Source organism: Onychostruthus taczanowskii, unplaced genomic scaffold (assembly GCF_017590055.1).
Source record: "Onychostruthus taczanowskii isolate IOZ18803 unplaced genomic scaffold, ASM1759005v1 scaffold58, whole genome shotgun sequence".
Lineage (NCBI taxonomy): Eukaryota > Metazoa > Chordata > Aves > Passeriformes > Passeridae > Onychostruthus > Onychostruthus taczanowskii.
The window spans coordinates 8,044,642-8,062,431 of NW_024503457.1; the positions used below are offsets into that span (position 1 = coordinate 8,044,642).

A 17,790-nucleotide genomic window follows, 5' to 3' on the forward strand; every position below is an offset into this window, starting at 1 on the left:
AGCTTCTTTGCTATATCAAGCACAGTCTCCTCACTGTCATCCTGCTTCATTATTGTTAAAGCAGAAGTGTATTTTTGTGGCTTAAGTCGCACAAGTTTTCACTACATCCACGTACACGGATGTACATGGTACCAAGTCTGGATTTACAGTGTTTACGTCATTTGAGAAGAAAAATGGTGGAATCACCTTCCTGAAGCGTTCAAAAACCATAGAGATGTGACCCTCAGGGACACGGTTTAGTGGTGCCCTTGGCAGTGCTGAGGGAACGGTTGGACTCAAAGATCCTAGAGGTCTTTTCCAATATAAATTCTTCAGTGATTTCCAGATACATACATATATATATATATTTAAACACGAACGTTAGTGACCTACGAAAGATATTTTAACAGTTAAAAAACCCAAACGTAACGACCCAAACACACGCATACGAGAGTACACCCGCGAGTCCGGCTGGAACGCCACGCTCGAGGGGAAGGAGGGAAGAGGCGGGGCGGGGAAGGAGGGCAGAGCTGCCCAGCCCGCCCTCTATTCCTCCCTCCCTCCCGCCTTCGGGCGGCCGGGTGCGGCGCTGCGTCTTCTCGCAGCCGAACCGGGCCGTCCCCGCGGCGGCCTTCACCTTCCTCCCCTTCCTGGTGGCTGGGCTGGGGCCTGCCCGCGGCCCCGGGAGGAGATGGAGGCGGCGGCGGCAGGGCCGGGCGGCGGCGGCAGCGGCTGAGCGGGGCCGGGGAGGCGCTGCCGCCCGCCGCCGCGGGCCGGGGCTGCGGGCAGCGGCGCTGGAGGGCCGGTAAGCCGGGGAGGGGCCGGGCAGGGCCGCGGGGGGAGGCCTGGCGGCCGCTGGCCCCGGGCACAGGCTCCTCCGGCACCCCGGGTCGGGCGGGGAAGCCAGCGGGCGCTGCATGTGCTGTCCGTCTCTGCCGGGTGAGGGGAAGCCCGCCCAGCTTCGTCGTCCTCCTCCAGAACGGGAAAAGTTGATATCTGTTCATCCTAGGTCCTTGCGCCCCGAGCCGGGCTGGGACTGGGGCTGGGCATTGCCTCGGCTCGTCCCCTGCCGGTCAGAGCACGGCCCTGTCCCCTCTTCTCGGCGGGGACCGCTCTGGTCTTACGGAATGATGAATGGAGCTCCCATGAAACCTGGACTCTGCCGTTCCCCGCTGTGAAGAGCGTGGGGTGCCCGCTGGAGTGGGAGCTGGTGTCTGTCAGACGGGGCACGGCGTGCGGAAGGGAGGCAGGGTCCCGGGCGCACGCCGGGCCTGCCCCGGCCGCGGTGGGTGCCGCGGCTCGGGCCGAGGTGGGTGCCGCGGCTGGGGACGCGCTGCCGCCCTGGTCCTTGCTTCGCATCCCGCTGACAGGTGAACTGCGTGCGCAGGGAGCGCTCCGGGCCACAGCGGGAGCTGGAAGAGCAGACACGCAGGCCTGTTAGTGCCCTCGGGAGGAGGCGAGCCTTAGGAAAGAACCAGCCTGTTACGATGTATGTTAGAACGTCAAGTAGCACCACGCAACTTGCCAAAGAAGCGTCTGTGATATATGTTAGTCTGAATTTTTTTTTAGGTAAAACAAACTGGCCAGATTTTCTTACCTGTAAAATGACACAAAGGAAGCATTGGTGAAAATGAATTAGGTTGTCCCAGTTAGGTGTTGCTTGGCCTTTCTTACAAGTTCCATTTCCATCATGCGCTGGTGGGCCAGCACTTGGGAGTTTGAGCCTCCTGGCGTCTCTGCCATTGACGATGCGTGCAGGGACTGTCCTGCCAAGGAGCCCCTGTGCTAGCAGCATAAGCTGCAGAGCCAGAGACTGTGCACTGAGTTTTAATGCTGCTTACATCGTTCGCCCTTTGTCCTATCATTCACTTGAAGCAGTCTTCTGCAAAGAATTAGTGTTTGTTCAGGCTAATCTGAGTGCTGTGTGACCATTTGCGTTTGTGGTAGCCCTGAGAGGGAAGGACAGAGGCATGGGTGGGGACAGGAGTTTTGAGATCTTGTGTTTCTAAAAAGTGTAGAATTGCAGTAAGAGGGAGAAACTAACCAGAAAGCTGTGCATTTCGTTGTGAGAAAATGGACTAAACCTTCAATATATTTCTTGCTTTTGTCTACTTGTAGAGAAAAACTGTGTTTTAGACAGCCAGAAATAGAAGACTGTTTTGGAAACTGAAGGAGCCTTTTAAAGAGAAAAACCAGAAGCTAGTACCTGTAATTTACTAGAAATAAATGCAGAGATAAAATAGGAAATGCAATTGCCCTATGTGAAAACAATAAAAATATTAAGACAGAGAAACAACGTAAACACATTATTTTTTTTTTTAATTACTGGTTGTTGCATTTAAGTGAGCATAATGGTTGAGGTACTCCTGTCTGTAACTTTGAATAGTTCTGCCTTGAGATCAGTGTTGAGCTGCTGATACAGATGTTGATACAGTACTTTAGGATGCTAGAAGTAACAGTGTAGTAACATCATAATTACATTATGACAGATCCTTTGACAAAACTCTTACATTCTGTAGTATGGTTGCAGATTTCATGTGCACATTAAAACAAAAGAGTAGACAAAACTGCTAAATGTTTTCCTCTCAGCTTCCACATCTTGAAGGGGAAAAGTGATGGTTCTTATGGATGGGGCTGCAGTTCTGACCCCTTCCTGCTCTCTAAGCCCTGTCTTTAAGGTGAGAATTGTACCACTTTTAGGTGACTGGCTGAAATGCTCTCCTGTCCCTGCAGCACAGGACCTGACAGCAGGGTCCTCTCTCCACTAACTGCATTTCAGGTCAGAGCACACAGGAACTGCATTTCCCATGCGATTTAACACAATTTCTTGGAAATCCAATACATAAATTACATAAGGGAATATAGATCAATAGTTCTTAATGAATGGTGTGCATCCATCACCGTTATAGAAGTGGGCAGGCTAGCAGGGATGCTATGAACGTTGGAGGCAGTTTCTACCCTGCTTTATGTAGGACAAATATACTGAGTTGGGCAGAGAGGTTTGGCCCAGACTTTTCATTATACCTCTGAAAAGCCCATAGCTGATTGTTAGAGATTTTCCTCCTGCAGAGTGTTCTCTGCAAGCTTCTGTCAGTCTGCTGCATTCAGTGTTTTGAATGTTGAACGGTTCTCATGGTTTTAGCAGAGCTACCTAAAAAGTAAAACATGTCATTGCTACAGTTCTGTGTTTTGATATCAGATCTGAATTTTTTCTTCCGTGAGAGCTGGAAATGAACGCAATGTCTGAGAGTAAAGGTAACAAATCTCAGTGCTTAAGTGGAAGATGGTGCATTTCATGGCAGACTGAAAAATGAGGACCTTTGAGACCTGGTGGTTTTCAGCATGAATCTTAGAGCAGGCTTGCTCTAGTGCAGTGGTAGGATGGGAATAACTTTTGAACTACTTAGCTGAGAAGAGGCCAGTCTGATGGAATTCCTATGATATTTTTATTTCCTGGTCAACAGTTTTCCACATAATGAAGAATAAACATGTTTGGGATGTTGCATGATCAGTTGTCAGCCAGAGAATTGCAGCAAAAAACAGGAGATGACAAACATTGTATTAATGGAGGTCACAGCACCTGTGGTTGTCCAAAAGACAGTTGATTCCTAGGTATGGTGTTTTTAGAACTACTTAAAAATGGACTCATGAAAGAAGAGAGGGGAGAGAAAGAAACTTTCAGAAGCCAAGCTGAGAAACGCCACACTGAGAAGATAAAAGTAGGCCTGAACACTGCCATCCTAGCTAATTTTTTTCCCTTTAACTGGAGATGTTCAGTTTTTTTCATCCTTTTACCCATTTTGCATACATCATTTGGGTTCCAAGTCTGTTTTGAACTGCTTGACTGCCTGCACAGGTTTTCAGCTTACCCTGAAGATGGTTCACTGCTGTCAGTATGGAGAGAATTCTTCCTGGAAACATTTTTATTGCTGGAAGGCAAAAGCTAGTTGGAAAAGCTCTGGCACCTGTAGCAGTAGTAGTTGCAAGTGGACATGCTGAAACATCATCAGAATCAGGCTTCTGTTATTGAAGCTTTGTGGGAATGAACAATGTGGAATACTGGTATATGACTGAGAAACTTAATAAACACTTCCTTAGGAGTGTTAACTAACATTTTTTTGCATCATACTGGGAATGAGGGCATTTCTTGTATTCCTTGGCAATTCACTTAAATGCCAGTATAGAAATTGTGATCACAAACCATGCAGACATGACTCTCAATGAAGTTGCATGTGGCTACTTTAGGACTGAGTTTGATCCTATTGCTAGTTACAGGATTGTTGTGAGGATGTCATTGCATGAGATTTTTGTATTAGATTCTCTTTGGTTAAATGCTTGCATGTTGTGTTGCATGTGTTCTCAAAAGGAAGCATTCACTCTTTTCATCACCTGAGTTCAGCCCCTCAGGTGTCTTATCTCTCCAGCAACGGTAGAGACAATAGTGCTATATTTTTGTAGGTTTTGGATGTGGGTTATTTTTTTATTTGCAGTGGAGCTTTCACAGATACCTGGTGTCCACCCCTGTGTGTATTGCCCATCAGAGGTTGGAAATTCAGCTAAAGATACAGCCTAAAATTTTCCATTTCTCTTAGTGGCTGGGAATGTCAATCTCTCTTATCACTGGTTTTCTTATATTTAATCTTACAGTCATAGGAAAAATATTATCAAGATAGCAGTTTCAAAAATCAGGATAGAACTGCTTGTATTCACTCAGCTCCTGTGGGTGGTTTCTTTGCACATTAAAGCTGCAGTCTCAATTGTTTGGGTAACCCTTCCTGCACTCCTGAGGAAGTTCTGTCTTTGAGGCTTACCTGCAGGGATAGAGCTACACGTAGTAGGCAGTGCTGCAAGGAAACTGAAAAATATTTGGCCAGCTTAAGCTTAGTGTTCCAGCTTGGTAGCTTCCAGCCTGTGATTTCTGTAGGCTGGGCAGGGGAAGAGTCTGTGTTATATGTCATAAGCTGACTTGGGATAGCCAAGTACAGTGTTAATGTTACATCTACCACTTTCTTCACAGCTTTCTGCATTCTCCCTTCCTTTCCTGCAATGGGCTGTCTTGCTAAGTTGAATCAAAAAATAAACTTTTTTTTTAAAAAAATGGGGTTTTTCATCTATCTCCCCAAGCAGTCAGACAGACAGTGCTATTCCCAGCACAAGGAGGAGGGAGGAATGTGAGCACGGGTGAAGGAGTGAAGTCTCCCTTTGATACCAGCCAATGGTTCCATTGTCTCAGCTTTAATGTTGCTTAAAAATACGGCTGAATGGACAAAAAGTTAAATGTGGAATTTACCTCTATGTTTTATGACACACATACATATTAAAGTTTTTTATTTTTGGTTTTATTTTTGGTTATGGAAAGTATTTTTTCTAAACTGTAACAAAAATAATTAATGTGTCAATCTTTTCTCTTTCAAACAGGAAGTGCCAGCTTTATATGGCTCATCTGACAACATGCACCACCGGTGGCTGCTGCTAGCTGCATGCTTTTGGGTGATATTCATGTTCATGGTTGCTAGCAAGTTTATCACATTGACTTTTAAAGACCCAGATGGTAAGTTTAGCTTTAATGTTTGATGTGAAACAGAAAATTGAACAGTGCTTCACAAAAATACTCTTTTTCTATGAAAGTAGGTTTTGGCATGTTATCACTTCTTCAGTAGGACTGAGAACAGAACAACTAAATGTCTGGAAGTGACAGTACTGATATTCAGTTCCATTTCTTGCTAGAAGTCTACACATTTAACATCACAGGAGATTTTTTTTGGTGGTTAAGAACAGAAGGGATCATGTTTGGCAGTACTGTCTTGGCAGGTCTGTTTTTTCAAATACATTTAGTTTCAGTATCATGATCTACTAGGGGTAGAAGCTATGTGCAGAAACAGCAGAGCACTATTACCTGTTTAAAGTCAGAAGAGACTCAGAGGGTACTGAGGAGTTCATTTCACATGATTTTAGCTTTTGTCCTTTTGTCTCTGCTTGTCTTGTGGCTGAGGCATTATGCAAAACTTGTGGAAAGTTTTATTTCATTTGCAATGCACTTTGCCTAGCCACCTCTGGCCTGCTTCTTGCATTCAGTTTTATCCCCTGCTATTTGACTTGTAAACAGCTTACAGGCTTTTGCTCAGCTTAAGTAGCTGAGATGTTATTAAGATGATGAGGAATTTAAGCCATTTGATGACACCACACAGCATGTTACTTTGTGTCTGCTGGGGAGCTGCTCTTACAAAGCCACCCTGCAGAGAGTTTTGGGTGAAGGTAGTGATAGGACTTTGAGTCTTAAGAGATCTGTTTTTGCATCTTCCTAAGACATGCAAAAAATATGTGAGTTTTGAAGCATTGACACTTGTGCTGTGTTTTTCAATAACTTGATAATGGATAAATACATTAGGTGTACCTTTATAAATAATATGCATATATGTGAAGATTTATTCAGCAAGTCTTACAGGGGAGAAATGTAGACTAACATAGCTTTCCTTGGACACAGCTGTTCTGTCCTGGTACATCTGCAAATCAGCTAGTCCTATGTTAGGTAGTTATATCTTCCAGTATTTCACTCTATGCCAACTCTTGTTTCCCAGGTGTTCTTTGGGTGTTTCTTTTCATCAGAATTTGTCAGGAAAATTAAAATGTAGTTTTAAAAAATAGTTAGAGCATAGCCTCTGCATTTATTTGCTTTTTATTATCTTGGCTTGCAAAGTTTTTTCTCTTTTTTTTTTCCTATGCTGAATCTTCCACTCCTTTTGAATAGTTCTCTGAGCAGATGATACATAAATTCTTAAGCTTGTCTTGCAAAGGCATGACTATAGTTAAGTGTATATATGTGTTGGAGTGTTTGTAATAAAACTAATTAAAGGAAATACTTTGAATATACCAACAGAATTTTGGAGGAAGTCCAAACAGGATGGCAAATCCTGGAAAAGCTCTTCTAGACTTAATAAAATATGACTTGTCAGAAATTTTTCTTATTTGGATGTGTCTTCCTAGCAGATGGAATAAAACCATCAGATGCTCAATGAATCAATGTTCTTTTGTTTAAGCCTTTTACTGATGTCTTGGGTACATGAGCAATAGGAACTTCTTAAGGACCAAGTGTCTGTCCATCTTTCCTAGTAGCATCCACAGGCATGCTTTTACACAATGATAGTGGAAAAATAGTTTAGCTGCTCTTTCACTGAATCAGATTACTTGTATTTTACAGAAGAACACCACGAAGCAAGTCTATGCACAGCAACAATTACAGTTTCTGAATGCTTGAATGCTTGCATTGCTTTCAGTTTTAACTTGCTTTTCCGTGCATGCCCTTTGTTAAAATCCAGTGTAGGCAGAATAGAGTACTCCCTGAAGAAAAGGACAGTGCACACGCTTTCTCAACCATGAAACAGTAAGCCTCTGTGGATGCAGATGAGGCAACATTATTCATAGAAGAATCTATATGAAAAGAAAAGTAATCCAATGTGAATGGAAATAAATTTTCAGGGAGAAAACATGTTCTTTTTGCTTTGTAGTTAGGGAAAGCTGCTTCAGATTTTTTTTTGTTCTTCTGCACTGTGTAGACTAAAGCTAAAACCTTGTTTATTTTTTGTTTTTTTCTGTACCATACTAAATGCAAAAGATGAAAAGGGTTCTTCCTTACATGCTTTAATTTGGTCTCAAACTATTAGCTGTCCTAAAATCGCTAAAAAAGAAAAAGAGTATCAGCTGAGTTTGTTGTTGTGAGAATCTCTGAGGAAGGCCATTGGTCCAGTAATAGAGGAAGAGGGGATCTTTATTTATTGTTGATTATAGGTGCTTACTTAGAGTACCACAGAAATAAAAGGGTGTCCATAACAACACTTTCCTTCTTGTATGTTTAACAGTCTAAAAAAGAAGAAACATTTTTACTAGTGTAAGGGGGGAGAGTAACCTGATAGATTTAAGTTTTTTATTTGGAGGTGCTTTGACAGGTTCGTTGAAAAATAAAAATTTCTTGTGCACAAGTCCATATAGTTATACCAAATTGTCTATCAACTGAGGTATTTGGATTCAAGACTTTGATGTCTCTGCATGCTTTTTAGAAAAAAAAAAAACAAAGAAAACAACCAAAAAAAACCAAGTAAAATATAATGGGTATATTTCTTTGATAAAACTCAAATGAAGTTGCATTCAAAATTCCCAGAGTACATCCTTTAAAATATTCATAGTCTATGTCTGTCTTGTCTAGTACTTTGCCATGTAGAAACAAATCCTAGTGTTTCGTAAGGTCAATACAGAAAGTGAAGTTGATGTGTTTTAGTTGTAAAGCAGAAATAGTTGCTTTCCCCTCACCGTCTGTAATGCTGTTATCTCTCTCCCTTCTTTAGGCTATGGTGCCAAGCAAGAGCCATTGATTCTGACAGCTGTGACAAAAGTGGAGGAGGTACATGTGCCAGAGGAAAAACATTGGCCAGAGGAATTCCAGGTGCATACTGTTGAGATAAGGGTTATATGTATTAAAGAGTAGAAGAAAAGAAGAGATTAAGGAAGGTTCCTGTTGTTAAGATGAATTGCTAGACAGGAATTATTTATTCAGGCTGTTCTATTTAGATAGAGCTGACAGAATTCATTTTAACTTCACAAAGCTGGTTTGTTACAGTAATCTGCTGTCTTGTTTCATCTGAATGATTCAACTTAATGTGTTTCCATTTCTAGGAGAAAATTGTTACAGTACTCCTTTATCAAGTCAGGACAGTTGTTAGCCTTTTTAATGTAACGGCCCAGTTTTGGATTAGTTGTGTTCTGTCTTGCCATAGCGATCAGGTTTGTGGTTGTTGAGGGCAAACCAGTGTCTGCTCTATTCTCTTAGATTTCTGCCCAATCTCTCTACTTCTTTTTATCACTGTCAATTTCTTCTTCATATTTTGTGCTCTTTGTGTTTCACATTTCAGCATTTTTCCAAAGTAGAACATGAACACAGTGGTAGTCAATGCCACTTGATCTTTTAGATGCACAGCTCTGTGCTTTCAGCAAATTGACAATGAAACTATGAAAATCCTTTATGCAAATGTAAATTTGAGGCCAGTTTCAGAGTGCGCTAAATCAAATTTGTTTTCCTTTTTTTGCATTAGCACATTAGTCATCTTATGTTTAAAGTATTTTTGTGATGTACATGTAAGGTAGGTTAGCTGTATAAACACGGATCTTTTTGTTTTCATTTTGCAAAAGCACAAAATTTAAGTTACCTTCAAAATACTTGGGAAAAACACTTTCTTCAGTGGAAGGTAGATATGTATAGAGAGTTTTAATAGCTTTCTTTACTAGTATGGAAGAGAATAATAAGGTTTCTGGATCTATAACAATTCCCTCTTGACTTCCTGACAGCGTGAAATGTAGACTAACAACATTAATTTTTGTTACCTGCAGAAAGAATTGTTTGGACAGATAAAATAGTCTGACAGACAGTTCAGATTACATTCTGAGCAGGGGATATTTGAGAAGAGTAACAAACAGAAAAAGCAGAATTTTTTTATTTCCTTATGAAAGGTTGGGACAAAAAGTAAAATAATTCCTTTTTCATCTGTTGCTTGGACACTGTACCTGAAGTCATAGAATCACACAATGGTTTGAGTTGGAAGGGACTGTTGAAGATCATCTAGTTCCAAGCCCTCTGCCATGGACAGGGACACCTTTCATTAGCCCAGATTGCTCAGAGCCCCATCCAACCTGGCCTTGAACATTTCTGGGCTGGGCCATCCACAGCTGTTCTGGGTAGCAGGTTCCAGTGCCTGACCACTCTCATAGGAAAAAAATTCCTTCCTAATGTCTAAACCTATTTTTTTTTCAGTAGAAAATCATTACCCCTGTCTTGTCACTGCAGTCCCTGGTAAAAAGTCTGTCTTTCTTACAAACCTCTTGTGAGCATTGAAAGGCTGCAGTGGGGTTTTCCTGGAGCCTTTTCTTCCCCAGGCTGAACTGCCACAGCTGTGTCAGCCTGTCTTCATAGGAGAGGTGCTCCATCTTGGACCATCTTCACGGCCTTCTCTGGACCTTCCCTTAACAGGTCCATGTCTTTCCTGTGCTGGGGCCCCAGGGCTGCATGCGGCACTCCAGGTGGCAGTAGAGCAGAGTGCAGGGGGAGAGTCACCTCCTTTGACCTGCTGGCCACTGTGCTTTTTTGATGCAGTCCAGGGTGCAGTTGGCTTTCTGGGCTGCAAGTACACATTGCCAGCACACATCCAGTTTTTCACTCATCGGTATCCCCAAGTCCTTGGCAGGGTTGGTCTCAATAATTTCATCCCCTAGTCTGTATTGATATTGGGGATTGCCGTTCAGTTAGTGGAAAAGTGAAAATTTGTCAGTAGAAATTTAAACTTTCCTATAACCTCTTAATTAGAGAAACTCCTTTTTCCTCTCACTCCACTAGTTGTGAGGCAAAAAGTGGTTGTGGTTCCTTTCTTAGTCTCAGAAAAATGAGACATGTGAAACAGCTCATCCACTTTTGGGTGAAAGGTATCCTGATACTTCTTTTATTTGTCACACTGATGCTCATTGTTCACATTTTTATTTACCTGATTTTATTTCAGCTTGGATAAATGGAAACACAAGATGCCTACAGGTGCTAGAAAACAACACAACAATACAGAACTTTTATCCCAATTTTTTTCCCAGCCAGATGGGTCGCAAAATGTTCTGAGTTGGAAGGGATCCACAAGGATCATAGAGTCCAGCTCTTAGTCTGCGCAGGATGTCCCCAAGAATCACACCATGGGTCAGCCCTACCTTCTCAGAGCATAAAGCATAATTTATATTGGAATTCCTGTTCTAACCTCTCAGAAGCTTTCTTACAGGTTGTTGAAACTCTGTGTGAGTTTCAGTATTTGATCAAGGCATGTTTTATCCACACAGATAATGCTCTGCTGCTGTGCAGCAAACTTAAATTGTTGTATGGAGAAGTTCTTACTACTGTATACACTACCATGTAATGTTTTAAGAGCTGAACCAAAGTACAGCAGCAGCACAGGAAGCAAACTATTGGCTACTCCTTTAGTTAATACAAAGCAATGTTTTAATCTGGGAGTCATTAGGGTGCATAGTTTGGGGATTTTTAAACTTCATAATTTGATCTGAAAACTAAAGTCTTTAACTTTTTTTTTTTCTTTCTCCTCTGCATTTCATAAAGCCAACTGGAAAAGCTTTTTCAGGAAATCTGATCCGCCAACCCCTGGTTCATATGGAAAGACTTGAGCTTCTCAGGAATGTCTGCAGAGACACTACATTGAGAGATCTCTCTCATACTGCAGTTTCCAAATTTGTGCTGGACAGAATATTTGTGTGTGACAAGCACAAGATCCTGTTTTGTCAGACGCCAAAAGTGGGCAACACTCAGTGGAAAAAAGTCTTGATCGTTTTAAATGGTATCTACTTTTCTGTGGGTGTGTGGGTTTCTTTGAGGAGGAGGAGGAAATGGAATTGCTCTGACTGGGGCAACTGAAAAGGGTTCTTTCTGCATTTCTGTACACTGATACTTAATTTCAACTTTTAATTTATCACAGGTGTTTCTAGTCCTTTCAAAACATCCTCTTAAAATTAGATCTCTTCTTTCTGTAAAAATAAGTATTGTTATTACTTGGCTCTAAAGTTATTTGAGTCATGACAGAGTACCCATATGCATGTGGTAGGTAGGTTTCTTGTCTTTGAAGGGGTGCACTAATTTATAGAATTTGAAAGGTATTACTAAGTGACAATAATATGAAATTTCTGGCTAAAGGCCAGTGACTTTTAACTAGAGATTTTAGCCATGAAGAAAGCCAGTTAAAACTTGGCAGCTCCTCTTGGTCTGTCTTGCTGAAATCTTGTGTGTGTTCTATCAGTGAACCATCTTAAGAGTTACGCAGATTCTGAGGTGCTTAACACAATAGTTTGGTCACCAAATGTATATTATAAAAGATGGTGAAAGAAGGAATAAAGGGGCAACTGTGTTTGAAAAATTAGCAAATGAGCTGTGTCCCTCAGCAAAGATTTTCTAGCAAGCAGTACTAGCAGTAAAAACTTTAATGTTAATTTCATCCTTGATCTATGGATGTGAGCTAAAAATCTAGCAGATATTCCCATACCTATGTGTGTGCATGTTTCTTAATACCTATGAAAGCCACACTCAAAGTACTAAATATGGAACTATATGAGGGCATTGGAAGTACCTGCTCTTAGCAGCACTTGAGAGATAACATGCAAAGAATGCCTCAGGATGGGCAGGCATGTATTGGCTATGCTGAGTGGAGGATAACTCATGTCTTAACAGCAGGGAACTTTTCACCTTGAGTTTCCTAGTTCTGTCATGTTGGATAATGGTAGAAAATTGCTTTCCATTGCTTCCACACTGGTCTGTTTTGCCTTAAGCTGCCAGTGCACTGGTATGTGCTGATGAAGGCTGCTGCTGTGGTTGACCTAACTTTCTCCTCTTTGGGTAGTCTCAGAAGGCAGAGCTGATACTTCAGGGAGAATAATTTATGCCAAATACCTAAATGGTATTTGGAGGTTCAGGAGGGGGAAATGCAGCTGTGGCACTGTGGGGGAGCTAACTCTGCTACTGCTTGTACTGACTGTGTTCTCTGAATGAGTGCAAGGTATTGGTTTCTGAGGCTGTCTCATCTATTGTCCACATATGATTCATCTATGGTACCAAAAATACAACTGAAAACCTGAAACTGATAAAATACAACCCCAGGAAAAAAAAAAGTTTGGAAAACTGAGCAGCTGAGTGGTGTGTATTATTCAGTTCTGGAAACAAGAAGGCTGTGAGGCTTTCACTTAACAGGCTTGTTTTGTAGCCCGCTGTGCTTGTTGCAGGTTGATATTCTGAAACGATGCTGTTGTGTGAAGGCTTATGCCTAAAGCCCAGGGGACCACATGAGATGTTTCTCAAGGTCATAAAACCTTCCAGGATCAGGATACTAAAATGAACACAGCAGAGTTGTGACGTTATTTTTCTTGTCAGCTCATGTACTTGCAGAAATGAGTATCTGGAGACTTGTGTTGTTAATTTTAGTGCCTTTTAATCTGTGGAGTATTCTCTGATTGGAATTTTTGTTTCATCACAGCATACTTGTTAAAAAGACTTTATGGATCCTTAAAGCAAAGTACTTTTGCATTGAAGCAGTTCCAAAAGCAGCTCATAGCATTTATTTTTGTTGGTGGTTGAAACTCAGCCAAAAAGCGGGTTCCTTCTTCTGAGTTAATCCTGAAAGTCTTCCTTCATTTGTATGTGCAGGTAGAGGAAAAGAGAATGGGGACAGTGACATGTGAGGAGTTACAGGCTTAGACATAATTGCTGATGAGATTTGCGTAATATGCTTTTCTGAGAATTTTTGGGCCATTTGGTCTTGGACCGTGATGTCACGTACCCTGAAGAATTTTAACAGTTTTCAGCTTTGCAGTCAGAATCTCTCATAATTTCACAGTTTTAAACATAGTAACTTTAAACAGTAAAAATAAAGGAAAGAGAAAGACATGGAACTGTCAGCCAAAGGCATGCATGCTTGCTTATACTCGCTGTTTTTTTCCCTTGAATGAATCATTTGCTCTCTCATTTTGATTTGTCCAGGAGCATTTTCTTCCATAGAAGAGATCCCAGAAAACATTGTACATGATCATGAGAAGAATGGCCTTCCACGCTTGTCCTCTTTCAGTGACTCTGAAATTAAAAAACGGTGAGTGGCACTGCCAGTGAGTGTTGAGGGGTTTGAGGTCAATGGTGTTATGAGCAATCAAGGGTACAGCTGAAGTCTGTGTCTGAAAATGAGGGTAGCAGGATTTCTGCTCCACCACTTGTATATGGCACTATTCTGTTATCCTCACAGATGTTGCTGTATCTGCCTTCCTCCTGGCTTTGAAAGAGAGCACCAGTGTAATCAGTGATATAGTTAGGTGAGCCAACCAACTCCCTGGGATATAAGGTTTCTGTAATTCAATGCCTACCTAGTTGTTAGATAGCTGACCTTCAGAACCAAAGGTTTAATTGGACAGCCCATCAATGTCTCATATGGTAAATCTTACTGCCTATAGGCAAGATTGTCATTGCAGCAGACTTACTTACTAGGATTGAGCTGGTTAGGTTTAAATTGTTAGTGCTTCTTAGCCCCAGAATATTTTCCATTCAGCTGAACCACTTTGTTTTCCTGTTTAAGTGTTTCTGGTTATTTTCAGAGCCAAAAAATACTCTGCAATAGAACTTCTACATTACTTTGGCTAGATTTTTAACTGTGCCTGCTCTCATCTCTGTTAGAGCCTATGCCATATATAATCCCTGTAAGGCGTGGCAACATGGAGAGAATAGGACATAGGATGACAGTGGACACTTGTAAGCCTGTTCTTGCATGGGTTTGTGTGCATTACACCATTCTGAAATGTCAGCCCTTTATACATGTGTCATGTGTTAGTAGAGCTCAGCCCAAGGGTTTTTGTTGCATTCAGTGGCACAAGGACATTTATGACAGCTGTGCCTGTAGAACTGGGGTCACTTGATTGTCTTCATACTGTACGAAGGAAAATACGGTCACTGCATTCTTGAGAACATGGATCTGCTTCCCTCCCTGTGAGCAGCCTTGCAGAAAGGAACTGTTCACCTTGGGGTAAGCTCTAGTTAGGATTCATGAAGTTGAATCCATTATTGTTTGGGTTGCTGCGTTCTGCTCAGCATGGAAGCTATGCTGGAGGTGTATAACATGGGTTTGGTTTGGATCTGAAATTACCAGCGTTTTCAGTGTGGAAAGCAGGATGGTGTGGATCTCTTGACTCAGTTTGCTGACCTCTATCTAGCCCTGCCTGGCTAGGAGTAAGTCAGGAGTATCTGAAGTATGATGCAAGTGGTGTACAGCTGAAGCGTCTATCCACATCCAGTCCATCCATCCTCATTTCAGTGAGGACTGGGCTCTCAATCTCTTTTCTTAGCTATTTCTTGAAATAAACTTTGTTTTCAATTTACTCCTCCTACAGATAATCTGATTACAGAATGTTGCATATTACAGTATCACAGTAATACATTAAATTCTGTAACTGTGGTCTCATTTTCAGTGGTGCTCTCAGCCATTATTGAAAGCATGACGAAACATCAAAATAAAATACCATTCTTAACTTCTTTGTACTTAAGCAGCAATTTATCTAACTACCTGCTAGTGAAAAATGCCTCCTTCTATATGCATTTAGCTGCACCAATGCACTTTTCTCCATGTCCTTAAGTATTTTGGTTTTTTTGAGCTTGATCACATGACATTACAAATATCTTTAACTTGGAGCTCTCAGTGTCTTTTGTCTCCTGTTTATTATGGATTGAGATAAGCTGAACTCCTCCAGTTTGAATAATATGTGATAACTAGGATTAACCATTTCTTCTTTGTCCTGTATGTAAAAACTACTAGTAAGAAGACAGAAATTGTATTTTGTTCTGTTGATTATAATATTGATGCAAGTGCTCTAAGATTCATGTTGCTGAGTCTGTGGTCAGAGTTCATGTACATTTTGTAAGTATATGTTAAGCACTTTCCTTAATTATTTAATTTTTTTCTTCCTCTGTTTAGACTGAATTTATACTTCAAGTTTTTTATTGTTAGAGATCCATTTGAAAGACTTATTTCTGCGTTTAAGGACAAGTTTGTGCACAATCCTCGGTTTGAACCTTGGTACCGGCATGAAATTGCTCCCGGCATCATTCGTAAGTACAGGAAGAATCGCACAGAGACCAAAGGGCTGCAGTTTGAGGATTTTGTGCGCTACCTGGGGGACCCTAATCACCGATGGCTGGATGTTCAGTTTGGTGACCACATCATTCACTGGGTAACATACGTGGAACTTTGTGCTCCCTGTGAAATCACGTACAGTGTGATCGGACACCACGAAACCCTGGAGGACGATGCTCCCTATATCCTGAAAGCAGCTGGCATAGACCACTTGGTATCGTACCCCACAATCCCACCAGGCATAACAGTGTACAACAGAACAAAAGTAGAGCGGTATTTTTCAGGAATTAGCAAGAGAGACATAAGACGCCTCTATGCACGATTTGAAGGCGATTTTAAACTCTTTGGTTATCGTGAGCCTGATTTCTTGCTTAACTGACACCTGGGATAAGATCTGAAAAAGTCTCATGGATTAATCTAAACCTGTGTGAATACCAGCTGCAACACTGGCAGAGCTGAGAATGACCATTTGTTTTCTAGCTTTTTGACGTTGCTTCACTTTTCAGTGAAATATTTGTCATATGAACAACTAGGGGCTTATAGCTGTTGTTTCCTGACCATGTTTTCAGCACGTTATTGCAATCTGTTAGGAATTATGTCTCTGTTATCAAAAATACAGAATTTGACTTCTCCCCTCTTCCCTCCAGGAAAAAAGAGGGAGAACAAATGGGCTACGATCTTCCTCTTCTCCCAGACAGAATGCCATTTTTGAAATGTTAAGTATTTGTAAAGGTGGCAATTTCACTGTAGGTTAACCCTGACATGTGGGTAAACATAATGATTCCTGCTCATGAGAAAGTCATGTAGTCTCCCATGAGTTTTGTAAATCAGAGGCCAGTACAAGACTAGAAATTAATTAAATGCTTGACAAATATAGCCATCTAGGTTCTGTCATGTGACTGCTACAATAACGCTGATCTAATCCCATTCTTGTTTGTCAAAAAATGAACCTAATTAGACAGAAGCTTTTAGGGATGTCCAAAAATGAACTGGTTCCACATCCCAATTGTCTCTGTATTTTTGTCAAGTGTTTACTGTATTTACTACTAGTGTATTGAGCCTCATCATTCTATTTTTGATTTTCAAGAGATTATTTAACTCCTGGCTATGTAAGTTATGTGAGAACACCAGCTGCAAGTGGAGCATAGAAGAAATATGAAACTGGTAAGGAAAATTAATTTAAGGTATCAGTTGTATTTGTGGGAGCATATATAATAATCACAAGATGCTCTCACGCAATTTAACTTGTCTTTTCTTCTAACAGTTAAGATTAATAAAGAAGTTACAAAAGCAAGATGTCATATTAAAGAGCTGCTTACTTGGATTAAAGATCCACCTTTTTCTTGTATCCAGCCTTGTTCTTATATCCTTGTTCTTATACCTCAGAGAATGGAAAGTTTATGCCCCTCTGAAAATTCATCTCCCTACTGCTAAAGCAGAGGAGACAAGATGAATCCCTGATTTTTCCAGTGATTCACTGCCACAGGGTCCCAAGTCAAAAATTACTAACATTTATGTTACTGATCTGGTAAATTAGCTATTTGCCAAGAGTTTAAATGTTGCCTAAATTTGTGTACCCATTTTATGCGTTAAAAAAAAAAAAAAAACTGAATTGGGTGCATGCAGTCATCATATTTGCTTTTGCTTCTATTTTGTCTTATAAAGAGCAGTCTCTTGTCTGAGTTCACCAGCAATAAAAATCAGTGTGCTGCTAGAGGAGAGATAGACCAAATATCTGAAATACAGGAATTGCTCTGTCATAGTGAGCATGTGAACTGTATTTTTTAAATCATAGTCCCAAAAGATTTATTTTCAGATCAGCATAATGTTGCTGGCTAGAAACACTAATGATGGCCAGTGCTATGGAATCTGTTTTTAAATCCAGATCCAAATCCAAATCAAAAACTGTATGTTTTTGATAGCTTTCTGTATTAACACAAGGCAGCATCTTGCACTTGTGTAAAAGGAAAGCTGTGCCAAGCTGACATGTGGTGCTACCCACAAACAGGAAGCCCTGTTGTCGGTGGAAGTGATTTCAGAAAGATCTCATCAGATGAACTGAAATAAAGGAGAATCATTAACTGGGCATTGTTAGCAAGAGAATAATCCAGAGTGGCAAACTTGG

General features: G+C 41.1%; 1 protein-coding gene across 2 annotated transcripts; it reads left to right on the plus strand.

The window, feature by feature from the left end:
• The first annotated feature begins 740 nt into the window (after nucleotides 1-740).
• On the plus strand, nucleotides 741-16,969 carry CHST10 (carbohydrate sulfotransferase 10). Of its 2 annotated transcripts, none has more exons than XM_041418155.1 (6): nucleotides 741-784; nucleotides 5,398-5,530; nucleotides 8,319-8,416; nucleotides 11,114-11,348; nucleotides 13,535-13,640; nucleotides 15,507-16,969. In XM_041418155.1, exons 2-6 carry the CDS (start codon nucleotides 5,431-5,433, stop codon nucleotides 16,042-16,044), a joined length of 1,077 nt encoding a protein of 358 aa, XP_041274089.1. In that variant the 5' UTR covers nucleotides 741-784; nucleotides 5,398-5,430; the 3' UTR covers nucleotides 16,045-16,969. The 2 variants fall into 2 exon arrangements, with proteins under 2 accessions (XP_041274089.1, XP_041274088.1); XM_041418154.1 differs by lacking the exon at nucleotides 741-784 and adding an exon at nucleotides 1,314-1,468.
• The last annotated feature ends 821 nt before the right edge of the window (nucleotides 16,970-17,790 follow it).